The sequence below is a fragment of the Piliocolobus tephrosceles genome, chromosome 14, assembly GCF_002776525.5.
Source record: "Piliocolobus tephrosceles isolate RC106 chromosome 14, ASM277652v3, whole genome shotgun sequence".
Classification (NCBI taxonomy): Eukaryota; Metazoa; Chordata; class Mammalia; order Primates; family Cercopithecidae; genus Piliocolobus; species Piliocolobus tephrosceles.
The window spans coordinates 106045776-106066282 of record NC_045447.1 but is presented as its reverse complement, the minus strand read 5'-3'; the positions used below and the strand labels follow the sequence as shown (position 1 = coordinate 106066282).

The window sequence follows — 20507 nt, the reverse complement described above, 5'->3', positions numbered from 1 at the left end:
ATAAGCCAGTTCTACCTCTGAATTCTAACAAGAGAACAAAGAGAATTTTTTTTTTTTTTTTTTTTTTTTTTTTAGGCGGGGGTCTCCCTTTTTGGCCCAGGCTGGAGTGCAGTGGCCGGATCTCAGTTCACTGCAAGCTCCGCCTCCTGGGTTCACGCCATTCTCCTGCCTCAGCCTCCCGAGTAGCTGGGACTACAGGCGCCCGCCAACACGCCCGGCTAATTTTTTGTATTTTAGTAGAGACGGGGTTTCACCGTGTTAGCCAGGATGGTCTCAATCTCCTGACCTTGTGATCCGCCCGTCTCGGCCTCCCAAAGTGCTGGGATTACAGGCTTGAGCCACCGCGCCCGGCCCAAAGAGAATTTTTATAATGCAGATCCTTTAGTGAAAAACTCCCTCTAATGCCAACTAAACTAAACTTGAAGGCAGCTAGCTATTAAAAACTTACTAATAATTCTAGCAAACTTCTCCTTGGTTGTAAATTAAGGCCCTTAATTAACTTTAAATTAATTATAACAAAAGCAAATCTAAAAACATAAGGCTAAAATATTATAGACCACATGAAATAGTAGGAAACAGGCAGTCTGGGACTGGAGACTCGGCTAGGACAAGCCCCTCTCAGTATTAGTCATGTAACCGCGGGTGAGCCTCCCTGTCTCTCCAGGCCCAACTTAACTCCACTGGTAAGTAGAGACAATAATTTTTGTCTACTTTTCAGTTTTTAAAGCCCAAATGAGATAATTTATGTGAATAAGTATTATAAAGTAGTGAGTCTTGTATAATTATTATGGTATGCCATTTCTTGCAACATATTATGGCTAATACATTTTAAATAAAATTCATTTGATTCCATAACCATGACAGTGTGTTTTATTTCACTAATTAGTTATAAAATTTGACAACTTTCCTATAAATCCAGCACTTTGGGAGGCCAAGGCGGGTAGATTACTTGAGCTTAGGAGTTCGAGACCAGCTTGAACAACATGGTGAGATCCTGTCTCTACAAAAAACACAAAAATTGGCCAGGCTTGGTGGCGCATACCTGTAGTCTCAGTCACTTGTGGGACTGAAGTGGTAGGGTCACTTGAGCCTGGGAGGTCAAGGCTGCAGTGAGCCGTATTTGTGCCCCTGCACTCCATCCTGTGTGACAAAGTGAGACCCTGTCTCAAAAAAAAAAAAAAAAAAAAAAAAGACAAAAACACGAGCTTACTTGAAAGAGCAGTGAAGGACTCTAGATAATACTAATGACAATAGTCTATGTTACTATTTTAGTCTTCATGAAACTGAACATATCAACTAACACAAAAGAAAAATAACAGTCTTTTCTCTTAATTATAGGAATTACACCTAGAAAATAACCAAATTGAAGAAATAACTGAAATTTGTTTCAATCATACCAGAAAGATCAATGTCATTGTACTACGTTATAACAAAATTGAAGAAAATAGGATTGCTCCTCTAGCCTGGATAAATCAAGAGTAAGTACATCCTACAATTTAAATTTTACTGAACTATTTCTTCCTCTCATTATTAAACAGAATAGGAAAACTGGGAATAGGATAAGTGAGGGAGGTGACGATACTGAAGGGCTTGGAGACAGAATCGTTTCTTAGTGAACCCTTACCCTATCCCCAAAGTGGGCTCCTTCATGCAGTTTCCAACCTGTGCATTGCATGACTGGTGTTAGGATTATTACAGTTACTACTGCTGTTGTCACCATACTGCCTACTGGACACCCTATCATATGCCAAGTGCTGAGCTAGCAAAAACTGAACCCCAGCTGTCTGACTTTGAGGTCTGCCCACTAGTGGTCAAATGCCACTCTAGCTCTGTCTACCTCACAGGTTGTCAGCAGGTTTGAATGAGATAATTGCCTGCACACAGTGAGAAAGAAATCTGCCATACTCCTCCTCATCATCATTAGGTGGAAGCACCAGGCTCCAGAGCCCAGGCCTGTTCTCCTACACTACACAGCCTTCTTTTCTCCAAACTATTTCTTCACTTCAACTCTTACAAAATAGACTGAAGAATGCTTGGCCTAACAGTGGAGGCCAAAAGTAGACTCCATCTTCCTGGACAAGAATCAGCAGCCTCTGGCTGTAGCTCTCAGTGAAGGGGGAGGGAGTCAGAAGCAAGCCCTGCAGCAAATCCAGCAGACAACTGGGATCCGGGATTGCGTGTCCTGGAACTATGTGCCTAAGTAACACAGCCGGGGACGTGTGTCATTCAGAAACAGGATGGAGAGGCCAACTGGGCTCAGCAGCATGTGGCACTGAGTCCACTATGGGCAGAGGAGTCTTCATCAGGTGAAAAGAGGGTGTGGGGCAGAAGCCTTAGGAGACTCAGGTGGGGTTCCTGAAACAAGCCAGTGAGTTCACCACGTTTCCCAGATCTTCTAGATGATTAACAGCATTTTCTAGATCCCTCAGGATCGCCTCAAGTCCCAGGTGTGCCAGGTCATCAAATCAAATGTGGAATGAAAACATAGGGGAAGGGGAACCAAAACAAGCCAAACAAACCGAACTTCCCTGCTGGAACCAGAGACAACTTTACAGATAGGCATTTCGATGTATGCTGGGATTCATGGGATTTCATTTTGGATTCAACACATCAACCTTACAGATATTTTAGTCTGTGGGCCTCAGTATTGCCTCCAGGGATATGAGTTTTTCCCTCCTAGTCTTTGATGCTCCCCTCGCATGGATTCGCATAGCTGGGAGGCAGTATGGCACACTGGTAAGGACATGCACCTTGGTGCAAGGGACTAGGGCTGGCTATACCTGGAAAAGTTCCTATCTGGAATCTTCACTACAAACTGGGTGCTTATAGGAAAATGGACCAGCATCAAGACGGGCCTTATCAAAATTTAGAGCTGATGATCACCATCCTGATGTCCCTACCCTGTTTACTTTTTTCTTTGTTGCAGAAATCTAGAATCCATTGATCTCTCGTACAACAAGCTCTATCATGTCCCCTCCTATCTACCCAAGTCCTTGCTGCACCTCGTGCTCCTTGGGAACCAGATTGAACGGATCCCTGGCTATGTGTTTGGTCATATGGAACCAGGCCTGGAATACTTGTACCTGTCATTTAACAAACTTGCTGATGATGGCATGGACCGTGTCTCCTTCTATGGGGCATATCATTCCCTGAGAGAATTATTTCTGGATCACAATGACTTAAAATCTATACCACCTGGGATACAAGAAATGAAAGCACTACATTTTCTGAGGCTGAACAATAACAAGATACGGTAAATTTTGGCTTTTCCAAGTATCTGTTTACATTTTGGTTGGCAAAATATATGATAAAACAACCATGACATGAACTCTGGGATTTATGTTAGGAAAAAAAAAATGGTGCTAAGGGGTTGGATTAAACAAGATAGGCAAATGTTAGTAATTACTGAAGGTGGATGACAGGTATGTGAGGATTCATTAGAGGTTTTTCCTACTTTTGCACATGTTTATAAATTTCCATAGTTAAAACATCTTTTGGCCAGATGCAGTGGCTCACGCCTATAATTCCAGCACTTTGGGAGGCCAAAGTGGGTGGGTCACCTGAGGTCAAGAGTTCCAGGCCAGCCCTTCTCTAAAAGTCCAAATAAACTAAATGCCTACAAAAAGAAAACAAAACAACAACACAGAAAAGGTCGAGTTTTTAAAGGTACCGGAAGAAGAGATGGGGCTTGGGAAGGCTTTGTAAAATTCAGTTTCAAAATTTTTTTGCAAAAATACTTCACAGGTTGTGCCATATGCCTCATACTGCATTGCATCAGAAGGCGTTTAGTGTTTGTCCCACTTTTTGCGATTCTGAAATTGATCAGTGGGTTGAGGTGGTCACAGCCTGGTATCTCCTATGACAAACTTACTCTTCCATCACTGGACCAATGGTTTCACTCATAGATGAATGTTGTCTGATTCTTACTTCATTAGGGGTAACAAAATGATGAATTTCTATTTTTGCCATGCTTCTCACGCTTATTAGCTGGAATTCCGCTGTAAAAAATTTTTGGCTCATCAACTAGGGCTGCTTTGTCACTCTGAAAGGCAAGAAAAAAGCTTAGTTCTTTCCTTTAAGCCACAAGTGGGAGTAAGAAGTTGGAGCCTAAATGTTTTTGCTTTATTTTGTTTTAGGGTTCTTTTTCCGGTGAATCAATATACACTTATGCTTTCATGTAAGCAGTTATGCTTCAATCAGTTGCAGTCATTATTCTTAAACCGTCCTGTATCTGGACAATGGTCACTATTCAAACTGGCTCTTGTGTCTGCTCACTTGCTTTTGGGCACACGTGGGCCTCAGGCTTACTTTCTGCATTCCCTACTACAGACCTTCCTCCAAAGAGCCTGGCCCCTTTCTTTGGGGAATAGTATTGAGAAGCCCCAAGCAGGAACCAGCCGTGGCCCTTTCAATTGTATTGCTATTGTATGGAGGCCTTTCAGTGGACTGTCAGGAAATTCCGTGTTTTGAAAAGAAAATAAGTTCAGATTGGCATTCCCAAATCAAATTTAACGTCATTGAATATTAATTCCTTTTATTAAAACTTGTTTCTCTTACACTGAAAATCTAGGTTCCCAACAATATTAACTTGGATGATCTTACAATACGTAAACAATTGTTTCAAAATGATATCATTATTACTGCTAATAACAAAAGCTTTAAGTTTATTATTTTTCGGTAGCTCTATTTGTCTTTAGAATAAGTTCCACTAAACATGTACAGCTGAAATACAGTGGTTTCCTCTGTGATATGTCAACAACTTAATATTCAGACATGTTATTTAGTTTTTAGTTTTTAGAAATTGCTTTTTTCTTTTTGAATATTACTTTTGACTATGTTAAATATTTATAATTCCAAAGTCAAAACTGTGTAAGAAGTTGAATTAAGAGAAGTCTTACTTCTGTGATTGTCTGTCGTACACTGTATGATCCTTCCCATAGTTTAAATTTTTAAATTTCTAGTTTATCCTTCCAGTGTTTATTTTTGCAAACATAAGCCTACATATACATATTTCCCCATCCCCATCCATAATTATTATACAAATTATTACACAAAAGGGCAGTTTTCTCTCTATATATGTCTTAGTCCAGTTCTGATGCTATAAAGTAATGCCCAAGGCTGGGTAATTTATAAAGAGGAAAGGTTTATTTCGCTCATGGTTCTTCAGGCGGTGCAAGCAGCACGGCACTGGCATCTGCATCTGGTGAGGGCCTTCAGGCTGCTTCCACTCATGGTGGGAGGGGAGATGGAGTGTGTAGAGATTACATGGCAAGAGAGGAGGCAAAAAAGAATGGGGAGGTGCTAGGCGCTTATGGGAATTAATAGAACAAGAACTCACTCACTCCCCTGATCCTAGAGAGGATATTTATCTGTTTATGAGTGATCTGCCCCATGACCCAAACACCTTCCATTAAGCACCACCTCCAAAACTGGGGATCACATTTCAACATGAGATTTGGAGGGTCTAGAACTTAAAGTACATATAAAAAAAGAAATATATAAGAAAATGACATTAAAAAAAAAAACCTTATTGGGTATGTGTATTTTTTCTACCATTTGCTTTTTTTCTTTCTTTTCTTTTTTTTTTTTGAGACAGAGTTTCGCTCTTGTTGCCCAGGCTGGAGTGCAATGGCGTGATCTTGGCTCACCGCAACCTCCACCTCCCGGGTTCAAGTGATTCTCTTGCCTCAGCCTCCCAAGTAGCTGGGATTATAGGCATACGCCACGATGCCCGGCTAATTTTGTATTTTCAGTAGAGACAGGGTTTCTCCATGTTAGTCTGGCTGGTCTTGAACTCCTGACCTCAAGTGATCCACCCGCCTCGGCCTCCCAAAGTGCTGGGATGACAGGTGTGAGCCACCACGCCCAGCCTACCCTTTGCTTTTTAAAAGTATCAGTATATCACTCCACATCAGTATGTAGAGAATTTCTTCATTCCTTTTTACAACTGAATATTATGCAGATATACTGTATTTTATTCAATCAGTTCGTTATTGATAGACATTTGTTTCCACTCTTACTGCTAAAAATAATGCCACAAAAGATAAGTTTGTATAAATGTCATTTTGTTTTTTTCCAGTTTAACTTTGGGATAAAATCCTAGCAGTGGGAATGCAGAGTGCAAAGGATAAAGTGCATATGTAATTTTGCTAGATACTGCCAAATTCCTCTCCAGAAGGGGTGCACCATTTTGCATTCCCTTCAGTGGTATTTGATCGGTCCAGGCTCCCTATTAGAATATGTTAATGAGCTTTTGGATTTTTTTTTTTTTTTTGCAAACCTCATAAATGAAAAGTGGTATGCCAGTAAAGTTTCAATTTACATTTTTCTTATGAATGAAATTGAGCATTTTCCATTTTCCTCCTAGATTCTTAGGAAGCCTTTGTATCTGTGATATAAGTTACTCTCTCCTTTGTCATGTTGTTTAACTTTGTACTTTCTTTTTAAAACCTGCAGTAAATTTTAAATCATTTCATTCAGTGCTTCTGGTTTTCAAATCACATATAGGAAGAATTTCCCAAGTCAGAGGGTGTGACCACGGTCTGTTCGAGTGCTTTTATGGCTTCATCTTTCACATTTGGATCTTTGACGTAGTTGGAATTTATTCTGGTCTATAATATAAGGATCCAACTTTATTTTAAGAACAAAATAAGTTTTTTAACAAATGTTAAATTAACTCCTAAATGAAGGCAGATTATTACTTGGACCATGTGTGACTTGCATGTCTATTTTTCCTTAGGAACATTCTTCCAGAAGAAATTTGCAATGCTGAAGAGGATGATGACTCAAATCTGGAACATCTTCATCTTGAAAACAATTACATTAAAATTAGAGAAATACCATCTTACACATTTTCATGCATAAGATCATATTCAAGTATTGTTCTTAAACCACAAAATATCTAGTAATTCCAAGTTTTCCTTTACTGTTTATAAACTTTACTCATGTATTTGTAGTAGCTGCATTTGTCATTAACAAGAGAGACATAATCCTCCTGTTATTCTCAGTATCATTATATGCTAGTCTATCTGATTCACTAATACACAGATGAACAACCAAAATATACCTAAAAGGCATAGTCTCTAGGAGTTTTATAAGGTAAAATCTCTCAGTTTCCCACCTTTAGAAAGAGGCCATCTCACTAGAATTGGATATTATGCGTACTGAGCTAGACCAGAAGAGTCTGGAACAAAATAAACACAGCCTTTATAATCAACTTGAGTACTGGTGTTAGCTGAGAACTCTGTAAGTCCCTTTAAAAATTATGTATCTTTTGGTTCAAGATTAAGAAGCATAATGACAAGAAAAAAAGCAGGCAGAATTTATGAATAAGTGTTGTTTATTATTCTGTTAAAACAACAATTTGTTAATTTCTTGTAAGGCCCTGGGCTATAATTACTGGTATAAATATAACTAAGTATTGGGGTAGCTTTCATTTCTTTCATCAATTACATGTGTAAAATGAAAACACTACTGTAATGTTAATTTCCGGTTTTGAAAATCGTATTATGGTTATGTACATTGTTAACATTAAGGAAAGCTGGCAGAAGGGTGTGCATGAATTCTATACATTTTTGAAACTTTTCTATAATTCTAAAATTATTTTTTAAAGTTAAACAGTATATTAAGATTACCTTCACCATTCTTTACTCAAGATTAAAATATTTTTTGAAAAGCAGTAGAGTTTGCTTAAAATACAAGTTAACTATTCTTGACTATAACCTTGTAAAGGTAAATCTAATGTATAAATTTTTGCACCACTGGTCATAGCATCTATCTCCTTTGCCTTAATTTACTGAAATATATCATTTTATTCCGTTCAATTGAACATAAAGCTATGTCTTTACTATGTATTGGCCCTACCAAAACCATATATTAAAATTTTTTAACATAATGATCTTTTATCTTTGTATTGCTAAAGTAATTTATAAGACACATATAGAAACTATGTTGACTTCTTTTGTTACTCTCGGTTTTATGTCTTGGCTAGGAACTTAAGTGCCAGTGTTGGCCTCATTATATAGGTTTCTCTAATTTTTTAAGCTTTAGTTATTTAATCATTTAATAGCTCTTTCACCACTCTAGGAACCTTCCATCCCCACTTCACAAAGCTATTATAAGAACCAGAAAAGAATGTAAAGCATTTTGGAAAGTATGAATGCAGTTATTATCTCATATAAAACTGAAAGGAACCAGCATAGCCAACCACAATTGACAATTTCATGGGTGACTTTCAATTTCATGAGTGTGAAAAGTTTGACTTATTCCATAATGTTACTTCTTTTTCTTTTTTTTTTTTTAGATGGAGTCTCGCTCTGTCACCAGGCTGGAGTGCAGTGGTGCAATCTTGGCTTACTGCAACCTCTGCCTCCTGTGTTCAAGCGATTCTCCTGCTTCAGCCTCCCGAGTAGCTGGGACTACAGGCGTGTGCCACCACGTCCAGCTAATTTTTGTATTTTTAGTAGAGACAGGTTTTACCATGTTGGCCAGGATGGTCTCGATCTCTTGACCTTGTGATAAGCCCACCTTGGCCTCCCAAAGTGCTGGGATTACAGGCGTGAGTCACTGCACCCGGCCAGACTTATTCCATAATGTTACTTCTAAGCCTACTTTCTAAGCCCTTTCTTAATAGGCAGGATTCAGAGATTATAACATGAACAACAATAATAATATGAAGATAACTGTGAGACTGAAGGGTCAAAGACTTAGCAGGTTGTTAGGAAGAAAAATAGAATTTTATGGAACAAAAGTTGAGCTTTGTAATCAGTTTAGGAATGAAGGAGCATTACTAATTTTAAATTGGCCAAGTTGAATTTAAGAGACAGGTAAAAACAAGAAGATAAGGTTACACATCCATTTAACAAGAACCCTTGCGCAATACTTCTTGATGTATGAATATAAACGCATTGACATAAATGGTTTAAGGCAATCTAAGCTGTAAACAAAATTAGTATTAAAGGGGGCTCAAACTGAATAAGGTGAGTCAGCAGAACTAGCATCCTGGGATGACACAGACACAGATTCTGAACCACTCATTCATTCATTTCTTAGTCTGACTTTATTCAGTTGTGTTTCAGATGCTGTTCTAGAGACAGTGACAAACAGAGCAGATGGGGCCTTTCCTCTCTGGTAGAGGCAATAAGCAGGAAATCAAGCAGACAAGTAAGCAGGCAAGTGCTGTGCAGTCAGAAAAATGGGTGACAATGCAATGAGCACACTGGGGCCTGAGGGCTGCCAGGAGACTACAGGCCACCCTCAATGGCCTGGAGTAACAGCAGATCCAGACCCAAGCCAGACCCAGCAGGCACAATGTGGGCTTGCTGTGCATGTCTCTTCTCAACTCTGCTCTGGCAGCAGAATCCCAAAGAAAAATGAAAATCAGAATGACCGACTGAAGCTTTTTTTCTTACATGGAAGTTGTACTTATTTCAACTGATTTTATAATTTTTAAAATATGGCTAGCATGGAACTTGTTCAGCCCTGAAATTTCATGATGTTCTGCATGGGAAGTTTTAATTCCATAAAAAAGTGATAAATGTCCTTATAGCAAACACTCTTCACAATATAATGTACTAAAAAACAGATGTTCTGTTTGGCTTCAAAAATTACACTATAATTACTAACACACATATACACTAAAGAAGTCCTGGTCTAGCCATGATCTAAAAATATTAATGGTGTGTCTTGTCTTTGTGTATATATACAAGGAACAGTATAACTTTGAGATTTGGCTTATTATCAATAAAAATATTATAAGCAGCACTAAAGAAATGATTTAGTGAAAAACATACAGAACCTGGTATAAGGAAATAACTACACCAGGAACCAAGAGACTTGGGAGCCCATCTTGTCCTCCAATAATTATGCAGTCATTTTACTTGTTTGGGGTTCATTTGATTCAATTATAAAATAACATGTTTGGAACCGATCAGTAGTTTTCAGACAAGGTTCATTGGAGTTTCATGTCACTGATAAGGAAGTGAACAGACCTCTTTCTTCAAACAAAGCAGCTTTGCTCTCATCAGAAAGTGTTGACTCCCATCCCCCTTTTCTTCTTACAATCAACAAACTAGGTACTATCTAAATGACACACTAGGTTTTAAAATCCGTGAAGAACATGCAGCCTTCTCTTCCCTTTCTCCAGCTCCACCTACATTCCCAGAGCATCCAGGCTGAAGACGCTTGGCCTTAGGAAGAGGCTGCCTGTTTTTCCTTCTCAGCACCAGTGCAGTGGGGTGACATCAGCCCTGAGCAGACTGCTGGGCCACCTTAACTGGCTAGTCGACAAGCTTCTGTAGGAACGAGCACCGTGCTGCAAGCTCACCAACCTCCTTGCAGGTCAGGTGATGACACTGGGGCTCAGCGAGGGCAGGTGGCACATGAGAACAACAGGGAATATGTGGCTAAGTCTGGACTTCCCCTGCATCTTCTGACTCTGAGGCTGGTGTTCCTCCTGCTCAACCAAGCTGTCTCTCCCTTAGAGTTTGGATGGAAAGTCTAGGGCACCCAAGAGTGGCAGGCTGCCTAATAACAGGTCCGAACCTGAGTGGCTGATGCTCAACCGGAGGGTACAGGGCATGTGGTATGGCAGGTGTTGCTAACGAGGGGAGGAAGATACTCAAAACCACCTCTCCTTCAAATGGCATCATCAAATGGCTCCACGTACATCTCCTTAGAAGCCATTCTCATTAAGTCAAAGTTAATTACTCCTTAAGATGACTGCTTTCATTAAAACAGAAAAAAACTATCTACAATGTTGTACAGTTGAAATATGCACGGTGTCCTCTAGTTGTCATGGGCACCTCCAGGAGTCATCAAGACGATTATTCCCATTCACACATAATTATTCCAGTAATGGTTAATAATACATATTATAAATCTTTAAACTGACTTGGAAGTGTTAACAAATTATGACAATGTTTGTTTTAAGACTATTTTAGACTCGGCATAAGTATATGAAAATTTAAGCCACAAATTACAGGTATATAGTTAAAGGATAAAACCCCAAATTTTTGGTAGCATATGTGTGTTAAGCATAGTGCTTTAGGCAAAAATGCTTTCTCTAATTTGACTAATTTAGGTGGGGAGTGACAAAAGATGACTGTGATATAATACAGGATATCATTAACACTAAACCATACAACACATACACGTGGTTCAGGGGAGAAAGATCAAAGGACCTTGAAACAGGAATGTGAATCAGTGAGGCAAGGAGATGGAGGGGCTCACGTCTGGGCTCACTGGTCAGGAGTCTAGCCCCATTATGGCAGGAAAGGAGAGGCAAGACGGGGGCTCCTCAGGTCAGAAATTAGACCAGATTCAAGGCGATGAGAAATGCAGCATACCACTGAAAAATGCTGAAGCATGAAGTGTTCCATGAAAGAAATAAGTTAAGAAAGGAAAAAGAACTACCCCCTGCAAAAATCTAGAAAGAGAGTGACGGCCTTCACAGCACAGATATGAGAGACACCAAAAGGAATTCAGTGAATAGTTATCTTGCCAGATAAGGGACAGACAGAAAAGAAGGGACCAAAGAAGAAACTGCTCTGATTCTCATAATGCTGCTGAGAAGTTGAGAGAAAGGGGCCATCTGTGAGAGAATGCTGAACCTGGGGTGTCACCATGGGGGTCAGGCAAGACAAGGAGAGGACAGGAAAGACGGGAAGGTATGGGGTCAAAACTGAATGCACAGGCAAGGACGTACACCTGAAGGGGTCTGACAAAAGAAGGGCAGTTGAGCCAATCTCTGATGGGTGCCGACCCTCAGCTTCAAGGAAGGGACACAGAAGCCAAGTTCACTGCAGTCTCCATCTGACTTCAGCCTTTCACCTTTCAGAGCCAGCTTCCAAGCACAGGATGAGCTGCACCTACCTAAAAGCCTAGTTCCTCAGGACCCCTAGCCCCACAAAACCCCCGCCATTCAGCGCCTGTGCTGCTGCCCAGGACAGACCTGGTATTATTAGGTAGGTCTGCAGTGATTACCTCTTTAGTGTTACTAGTTACATCCTACATAATGATTATCTGGAATTATTAGTTAGGTATTGATTACTTCTCTGTGTATGTGGGTGTTAGCTGGGTTGAGGGATATAGCTTGTTTCTCCAAAAAGACTGTAAAACTTAACAGAACAGAGATAACTCATTTCTTAAACCCCTGAATTTTGTGCAAAGTAGGTGCTAAAATGGCTCTTGAATAAAGAGTTCCATCTCCTTCATCTCCCAGTCAAAACTGGCTCGGCTTACGAGTCATATTACCCAAAGAGTTGATATTATCCAAAGTTGACATTACTCCTAAATAAAAAAGAAAGGAACCTGCAAAATCTAAGGATTTTCACAGAAAAACTTAGAAACTGAGCAGAAAAAGATTTATACAGGGTCACAAAATTAAAAGGGAATCATTTATGTTATTAATATTTCTGACAAGGACCTCAGAAAGCTAAGTATATTTTTTAAACAATTAAGTTATGCTTTGACAACTGGTAATACTTAGTAATCAATGATTGCTCTGCATAATAGCAACACTGACTATGCCTTCCAAAGCCATCATTTAAACATACCATAAATTACTATGTTCCTAAGATGCTGACTTAAAAGAATGGAATACTCAAATTCTGCTGTTGAAGTCAAACTTCAAAGGGTGGAGTAAAACCCTTTATGATATTGATTCCACCTCTTTCCCTTCTTTAGAAAAAGGATAGAAAATGTCCTCATGGTAGAAACATTTACAGACTGACAGATGACTATTTATCTATCCATGTTTGAATGTAAATTCAGATCCTTGATAGACTTAAAATTCAAAAATATTAAAAGTACCCATGAAAAGAAGTTTCTGCCCAGCTCTAACTTAACACCAAATGGCCATTACGAGCCTTAAGACCCCAAAGTCTGTGAAACATGGAGATTCCTCTCTTGTAGTTAAAAAAACAATAATGAGTATCTTGGCTCTGAACTAGAATCAGTACTAGCCACGGACCTGGCCAAGTTACTTAAGAGTTCTAGTTTCTTCGTGCACAAAATCAGGAAACAACATCTGCCTCCCGGGGCTGATGGGAAGACTAAACAAGTCGATATCCTGTGGAGGTGCTGGGCATAGGGCAGACATGAAAAAGGTGAGTGTCAATGTTTCCAGGGATAGACTACAGGAAAGTGGTGAGCAGGAAGTTACTTAACTTGCTCAAGGCTTCCAGGCCTCTGAGTATGGTGAATATTAATTATTTAAAATAACTGATTTCTTAGATCGGTAGAAATACAGTGGAAAAAGGTCTAGTATACTAAGACAGGGCTCTGCACACATGCTCTGTAGAGGGTCAGAAGTAAACCCCTTGGACTCTGTGGGCCAGTGGGGGTCCAGCGGGGACCCTGCAGCCTTGGTAACAGCATGGCTCTCCTGAGGAGTAGGTAGGAAATTAACAGCAAAACCTGAGTTTGACTGCCTTTCTACTATGATACTGTATGATCACATCCAGGGCACGGAACAGAGTGAACCATGGTATACATGAACATCTGAGCAGGATCTCCAGGCTGAGGGGGCCAAGAGGGTGAGGAAACTGGAACTCAAGAGAGTGTAAATGACATCTCATCATAAGATTAAAAAAAAAAAAATCCTGACCATAGGAAAGAAAATTAAGTTTGATCTGTGTGATTCACTGTGATTACTTATAACACCTAAAAAAGGGGAAAATTGTATATAAAACAGTCAGCCGAGCTAGAGAAGTATCTGATCAATGAGCCTGTCCTATAAATGAATTCTTCCCTTAGAAATAACCCCTGAATGAGTCTCCAATGGTATAGCAAGACAGTCTGCACTGGCAAACCCAGGCCTTTCCATCTGTAGCCCACATAGCAAACTTTGGGCAGAGGCTTCCCTAGCAAGTTTGTTCCTTTCGTATTCATTTCTGGCCCTAAGACCATCAGCTCAATTGAAACTAGTCCAACAGAATCAAAGGCATTTGTAAAAGGTTTTAAGAGGAAAATCTCCTGTAAACTGTGTAATCCTGAATTAGTCCATGTTTGAATCTACATGTCTTAAGGCTTCAGCTTATGACATGTCTTTTATTACAAGGTGAACAGGAGCATTTGAGAATGTAAGCCCTGCTTACATTCAGTCTGTCACATACTGTTATTTGTAAAGGAATAAATGTTCTAAACTCAGTAAGTAAACTTTAGTGGTGATACAACTAAATCATAAAGGCATGACCATTTCTTCTGTGAAGTTATGTTCCCTTTTCTATATGAAAGTGGATAAAATTAAAACTTAGTCTAGCATATTTTTTCCTTTGTATAAAATGTGAAGAATGTGAATCCACGCAAGGGAAAGCAGAACTGTATTAAAAATAACATGTGATTACACTAAATACGTATTAGTTTGGAAAAGAAAAGGAATACATCATGTTATTAAAATGTCCTGGTGTGTTTCTAAGTAACAGAATCTCTGTGGTCAAATAAACTTACATTAAACTATCAACTGATATAAGCAAATCTTTTCATAAGTTGGAATCTGCTGAAGGTTCATTTGTTTTGCCTAAATTGGGAATTACATTCACAAATACCAAATTTATATGTGAATCATTTGGAAAGTGAATTTAACTAGTATTGTGACACTCAGAATAAAAAATACATTATAAACTGTAAATCTATTCTAGGGCAGCAGTTCTTAACTATTTGAAGGATGGACCCCTTTGAAAACATGGTGAAAGCTATCATGGATCCTCTATGCAGAAAAATACATATATAAAAACACTTGGCATGTATCAAAAGACTCATAAAGTCTTTCCACAAATTCTCTAGGTATTCATATATCCAAGTTAAGAATTCCTGTCTAGGGTAACATCTTAATTAACTTAAAATAAATTTGGTGGTAAATATTTCACTAGAGTGAAGGATAAATCAAAGAGTTAAAGTTAATTTAAGGCAAGCTGCCTTATCTGCTCCAATTATTTAGCATTTATTCCCCCTTTATTTGGTAATATTTTCAAGGACACAGAAAAGTTTAAGTTCACAATGAGCATCTACATATCCTTCACCTATATTCACTAGTGAATAATACAAATGCTCTCTGACTTATGATAGGTTACATCACGATAAACCCACCATAAGTTGAAAACATCATAGGTCAAAATGTATTTAATACACCTCACCTTCATCTAATGTCATAGCTCAGCCTAAGCTATGTACATGGGCTCAGAATACCATATTATTCTTCAGTTGGCAAAATCATCTAACGTGAAGCTGATTTTATAATAAAGCGCTGACTAGCTCAAGTAATTTACTGAACTCTGTACCGAAAGTGAAAAATACAATGGTTGTATGGGTACTCAAAGTACAGTTTCTTGCTATCGAGCAAACTCTGACCTAATGGTTTTATATATTCACTTATTTTTTGAGACAGGGTCTGGCTTTGTCACCCAGGCTGGAGTGCAGTGGTGTGATCACTGAAGCCTCGACCTCCCAGTCTCAAGTGATTCGCCCACCTCAGCCTTCCCAGTAGCTGGGACTACAGGTGTGTGCCACCATGTCTGGTCTATTTTATTTTTTGTAGAGACAGGATCTCACTGTGTTGCCGAGGCTGACTTAATTGTTTTAGCTTCCCTTGATTATCTTTCCTTAAATCAATTATTATATTGGAGGTTTCACTGTGGTGATTTTCTGTTATTCCTTCTGCATTCATTAGTTGACATTCTTCCATAAGGAAAAACTCTGATCCTTTTAACCCTCTTTTCTCTGTTATTATAAAACGGATTTAGTATCTTATGTGTTATAATCCACTGTTTTTTTTTTTTTTTTTGAGATGCTCAAACTGCCCCTTCATGGTGGCTTCTATGTTCCTTTTCGGATTCCTTGGTAAACTCTGCAAACTTTCATACTTCTTGGTACAAGAAACTTTTTCAGACACCTTTATTTCTCTGGTCCAGACCTTTTATGGGCCATTTTTCCAAGGAGTCCTGGTTCCCTTAGTGGGAAACAGTATTTAGAAACACAGATCTGGAAACCAGATGTGCTCACTGCTCTCAGGTCTGCTCACTGGAAAGAGGTAAGAAAATTTATTTAAAACAAAACCATTACTTGTACAGATTCCTCAAAGCAAACTGACTTCAGACATTCGTTAAAAATATTTGACACAGCTGAGTGCGGTGGCTCACGCCTGTAATCCCAGCACTTTGGGAGGCCGCGGCGGGCAGATCACCTGAGGTCAGGAGCTTGAGACCAGCCTGGCCAACATGGCAAAACCCCGTCTCTACTAAAAATACAAAAATTAGCCAGGCGTGGTCGGCTGCACCTGTAATCCCAGTTACTCAGGAGGCTGAGGCAGGAGAATTGCTTAAACTCAGGAGGCAGAGGTTGCAGTGAGCTGAGATTGTGCCACTGCACTCCAGCCTGGGTGACAGAATGAGACTCGGTGTCAAAAAAAAAAAAAAAAAAAAAAATTGATACATGCAAAATATAACAAACAGAATTATATAAGTCCTTCACTTTTCATAAACTCAACTGAATGAACATTCAGTGACAATTTATTATAATTCATTTTTCAGAACTAGAAACTTCAAGTAGGACAACAGAGTGAGCTCAGCCACATGACACAGCAAAAGCCAGTCCCTGCAACAGAAGAGCTGTGAGGAGAGGGTAAGAGGAGGTCAGGGCAGCAGAGAACCATGAAGGGCCTACGTGCTCAGCAAATTGCTGCTACACAGGACGTCAGGGTCAATGTTTCCAGCTCATATCTTTCAAAATACATTGTAAACTTGGACTTTGACATCAAATTTCCTGGTTTTTAAAAATACTATACACTCCAAACAATCTGCAGGCTGAATACTGCCCCTGGGTCACAACCTACAGTACAAAGTAAATTCATTAGAAACCAAAGTGCCTAGTCTACCATGAGGGACACTTGAACATCAAAACCCATGAAATCTTAATCATTTATCCCTTCACAGAAGCTTTTTTAAGCACCTACTATACAAAAATCCCTATGTTATGCATATTTACATCCTAGGATTCAGTGGCCTAGAACATTCTTAAAGTGGGTGTTTGTATGGCATGACTAACTCCCTCACAGCCCTCAGGTCTTGTGACTGACACCTGACAGGGAGGGTACCCCTGACACTCCCACCCCCATCTTGCTTCTCTCCATAGCACTTGCACTATTTGTTGAATGAATGGATGGGTGGATGGCCTTTCTTGTAGCTACTACTATAAGAGAACATTGTACAATCTATTCCAATTCATTTAGAACGTGAAGGACACCAGAGACTGGCAAAAGAACATCAGAAAATTCAAACTGCCTACTTTTTGGCAGGTGTGTGTATGCCCCACAATATACTCCTGACACATGCTGCTCCTACAGCTCCTGCCTTGCCTATCAATCCTTTTCATTTGGGCTGTGTGCAGGTGGTTGCCACCTGGAATCTCAGCACTTTGGGAGGCTGAGGTGGGACAACTTCTTGGGCCCAGGAGTTTGAGCTATGATTGTACCACTGCACTCCAGCCTGGGTGACAGAGTGAGACTCTGTCAATCAATCAGTCTTTTATTTGCATGAGACAGTTTCAAGGTCCTCCCCTGTTCTTATTTGTGTTTGGACTTTGACCACTGCTGTCCATGTCTAGACTAGAAGAAGTTCTGGAAAGGGTGTGAGAAATCATATGACAGCTTAGATTAGGCAATTTATTTTTATTTTCACAATGGTTAGCATATATAAGACCAAAGGAAAATAAATTTGCATTAAAGTTTCTTTTATGGCAATCAATATTTTTATTCATCAACTGTCAGTATTGAGAATATTACTTTTTCAGTTTTGTAACTGATCTTTGTGTTTGCAACATAATGTGGATTACTTGTGATTCCTAAATATGCTGTTATAATGCAACTAGTTCTTCATTATTTAGACCAAGGCTCAATGAGGCAAAAATAAAACAATAAAAACAACAACAAACAAACATGGAGAAAAGAACTAGGTCCCCTCCATAGGACCCCTTTAGGAAACAAAAATGGAAGGTTTTTCTCCTCACAGTACTTGAGGGAAGAAGAGGTACACTGCTGCGTTTGGAATGCTAACCTGGAAAAGGGTGGGGATAGACTCGGGCATGCTCGTGCCTGCTGCACCATCTCTGGCAAGTGTGGGGCAAAGCTTTCCATGCCACAGCCCCAAGATGGTGGAGGGTTGTGCCTGAGGCCTGCACTTCTACATTATCTGCAGAACAGAGTGAATAAGCTGAATGTACTACCCTAAACCCAGCATCTTATTCCAGGGCCTATTTCTTTCCCTAGGCCCTCTGCCCAAAGATCGAAGCAAAATATCAAGGAAAAGTAGCTGTAACATATCTTTAGAAACACAACCTTACAGGAACTGCCTCCTATCTCTCTAGATATGGGTGGCAAAACTGCACCCAGAAAGGCCACGCAGGCAACTCGACTGAGGAGTGGCTTGGGTGGGTGACGTGGACATCCTGTGAGTATAGAAGTGAAAAACACATGTCCCAGAGACAACAGTTGCCATGCAAAACCAGAAATCACGGACTGGCAAAGCCTAATTTTTAAAGAGAAGTTGAAATCTTATTTTTATTTTTATTTTTGTTTTTATTTTATTTTATTTTATTTTTTGAGATGGAGTCTGGCTCTGCCGCCCAGGCTGGAGTGCAGTGGCCAGATCTCAGCTCACTGCAAGCTCTGCCTCCTGAGTTTACGCCATTCTCCTGCCTCAGCCTCCCGAGTAGCTGGGACTACAGGCGCCCACCACGTCGCCTGGCTAGTTTTTTGTATTTTTTTTTAGTAGAGACGGGGTTTCACCGTATTAGCCAGGATGGTCTCGATCTCCTGACCTTATAATCTGCCCGTCTTGGCCTCCCAAAGTGCTGGGATTACAGGCTTGAGCCACCGCGCCCGGCCGAAATCTTATTTTTAAATACAGCAATTTCACCTAACAAAAATACATATGCATATGACCCCCAAATGACAGACTGAGGAACGTTCATAGTAGCTCTCCAAAAGGTAATTAATCTAGTTGAATATATAAACAACTTGTGGCTTACTCATATATGAGAATACTACACAGTGATGAGAATGAACTACCGTGTATCACAATGACGTGAATGGATCTCAAAAGCATGTCACTGAATAAAAAAAGCCAGATGCAAAAAGAGAATGCACAGTATGATTCCATTTATATAAAGTTTAAGAAATAACCTATGGTGCTGAACTCAGGCTGTGACTTGAGGAGTATGAGAAGGGATTCCGGATGTATGAGAATGGAGTATGAGGCTGGGATTTCTTGATTGGGGTCATGTTGTAAAAATTAATTGAGTTGTACCATTATGGTTTTTTTTTTTTTGTAACATACACTTCAATAAACAGTTCAAAAACAAAACACTGTGCAGGACAAACTGAATTTGACCCAAGGGCTTCCTGTTTATGACTGTGTTCTGAAGGAATTTAGGCAAACACTAGATGCTCTGGATACAAAGATTTTAAAAATCCAGTTCATATTTTCATGATGTTCCCAATTCATCCAGTTAACAGATACATCTTTAACTAAAATACACTTGAATAAATGAGAATATGAGCACTCTAAACCAAACAGGAGGGTGGCATTCCCTAAGGTGCTGCAGGGCTAGGATGGGGCCTGAGCTACACTGAGGTCCACTAATGGGACTAGCGAGCTGCCTGGAACTGTCAGCTTAGAGGTCCGAGGAGGAGTACTTTATTTAAGTGAGGGGAGGATGAACACATAGCTAGCTGCTGTGCACATCTGAGGCAAATGTATTCTTTAGGACTGTAGCTGCCTTGCTTAACACAATGTGTGCCATTTCTCTGGAGAAAGGGAACAAACAACGGTCAGATTCTTGATGACAGGAGACAACAAGTGTTCTAACCCACTGGAAAAGCTTTTCACTGGCCTCCAAATCTTTACAACAGTTGGGAAGATCCATCAGGGTCACTTACAACAGCGAGTCCTTGCCACTAAGGTTAGAAAACTGCCCTCTCAGTCCGACCGTGGTGGCTCAAGCCTGTAATCCCAGCACTTTGGAAGGCCGAGGTGGGCAGATCACGAGGTCAGAAGATCGAGACCATCCTAGCTAACACGATGAAACACCGTCTCTACTTAAAAAACAAAAAATTAGCCGGGTGTGGTGGCAGGCGCCTGCAGTCCCAGCTACTCAGGAGGCTGAGGCAGGAGAATGGCATGAACCCGGGAGGCAGAGCTTGCAGTGAGCCAAGATTGTGCCACTGCACTCCAGCCTGGGCAACAGAGCGAGACTCCATCTCAAAAAAAAAAAAAAAAAAAAGAAAACTGTCGTCTCTTGAAGGTCTTAGTTGATATAGAATTGGGCAGTCTCTTGGGGATGAGTGGAAAAAGGAGTACAAATAATGATTTTTTTTTCAGGGAATAGCATCTTCCCTGCTCTAAGTCTCCCTAAATGTCAGTGAGGCCACAGCTAATATTCTCTTGAAAAGGGAAAGTTGTATGCATCCTAAGAGGGTGTTACTTGGACATGCATGTGTGGCTGTGTTATATCAC

The 20507-nt window shown here is 40.0% G+C and overlaps 1 protein-coding gene across 3 annotated transcripts in view; it reads left to right on the top strand.

Annotated features, from left to right (window-relative positions):
* Positions 1–9671, top strand: part of ECM2 (extracellular matrix protein 2) — a 43502-nt gene extending 33831 nt beyond the window's left edge. For 2 of the 3 annotated variants that reach the window (XM_023187811.1, XM_023187810.1), the window contains exons 7-9: positions 1339–1478; positions 2927–3253; positions 6740–6905. In XM_023187811.1, coding sequence (XP_023043579.1) covers positions 1339–1478; positions 2927–3253; positions 6740–6905 — 633 coding nt within the window. Of the gene's footprint in view, positions 1–1338; positions 1479–2926; positions 3254–6739; positions 6906–9066 lie in introns of those variants that run through there. The other variant, XM_023187812.1, reaches the window with a different exon arrangement.
* The last annotated feature ends 10836 nt before the right edge of the window (positions 9672–20507 follow it).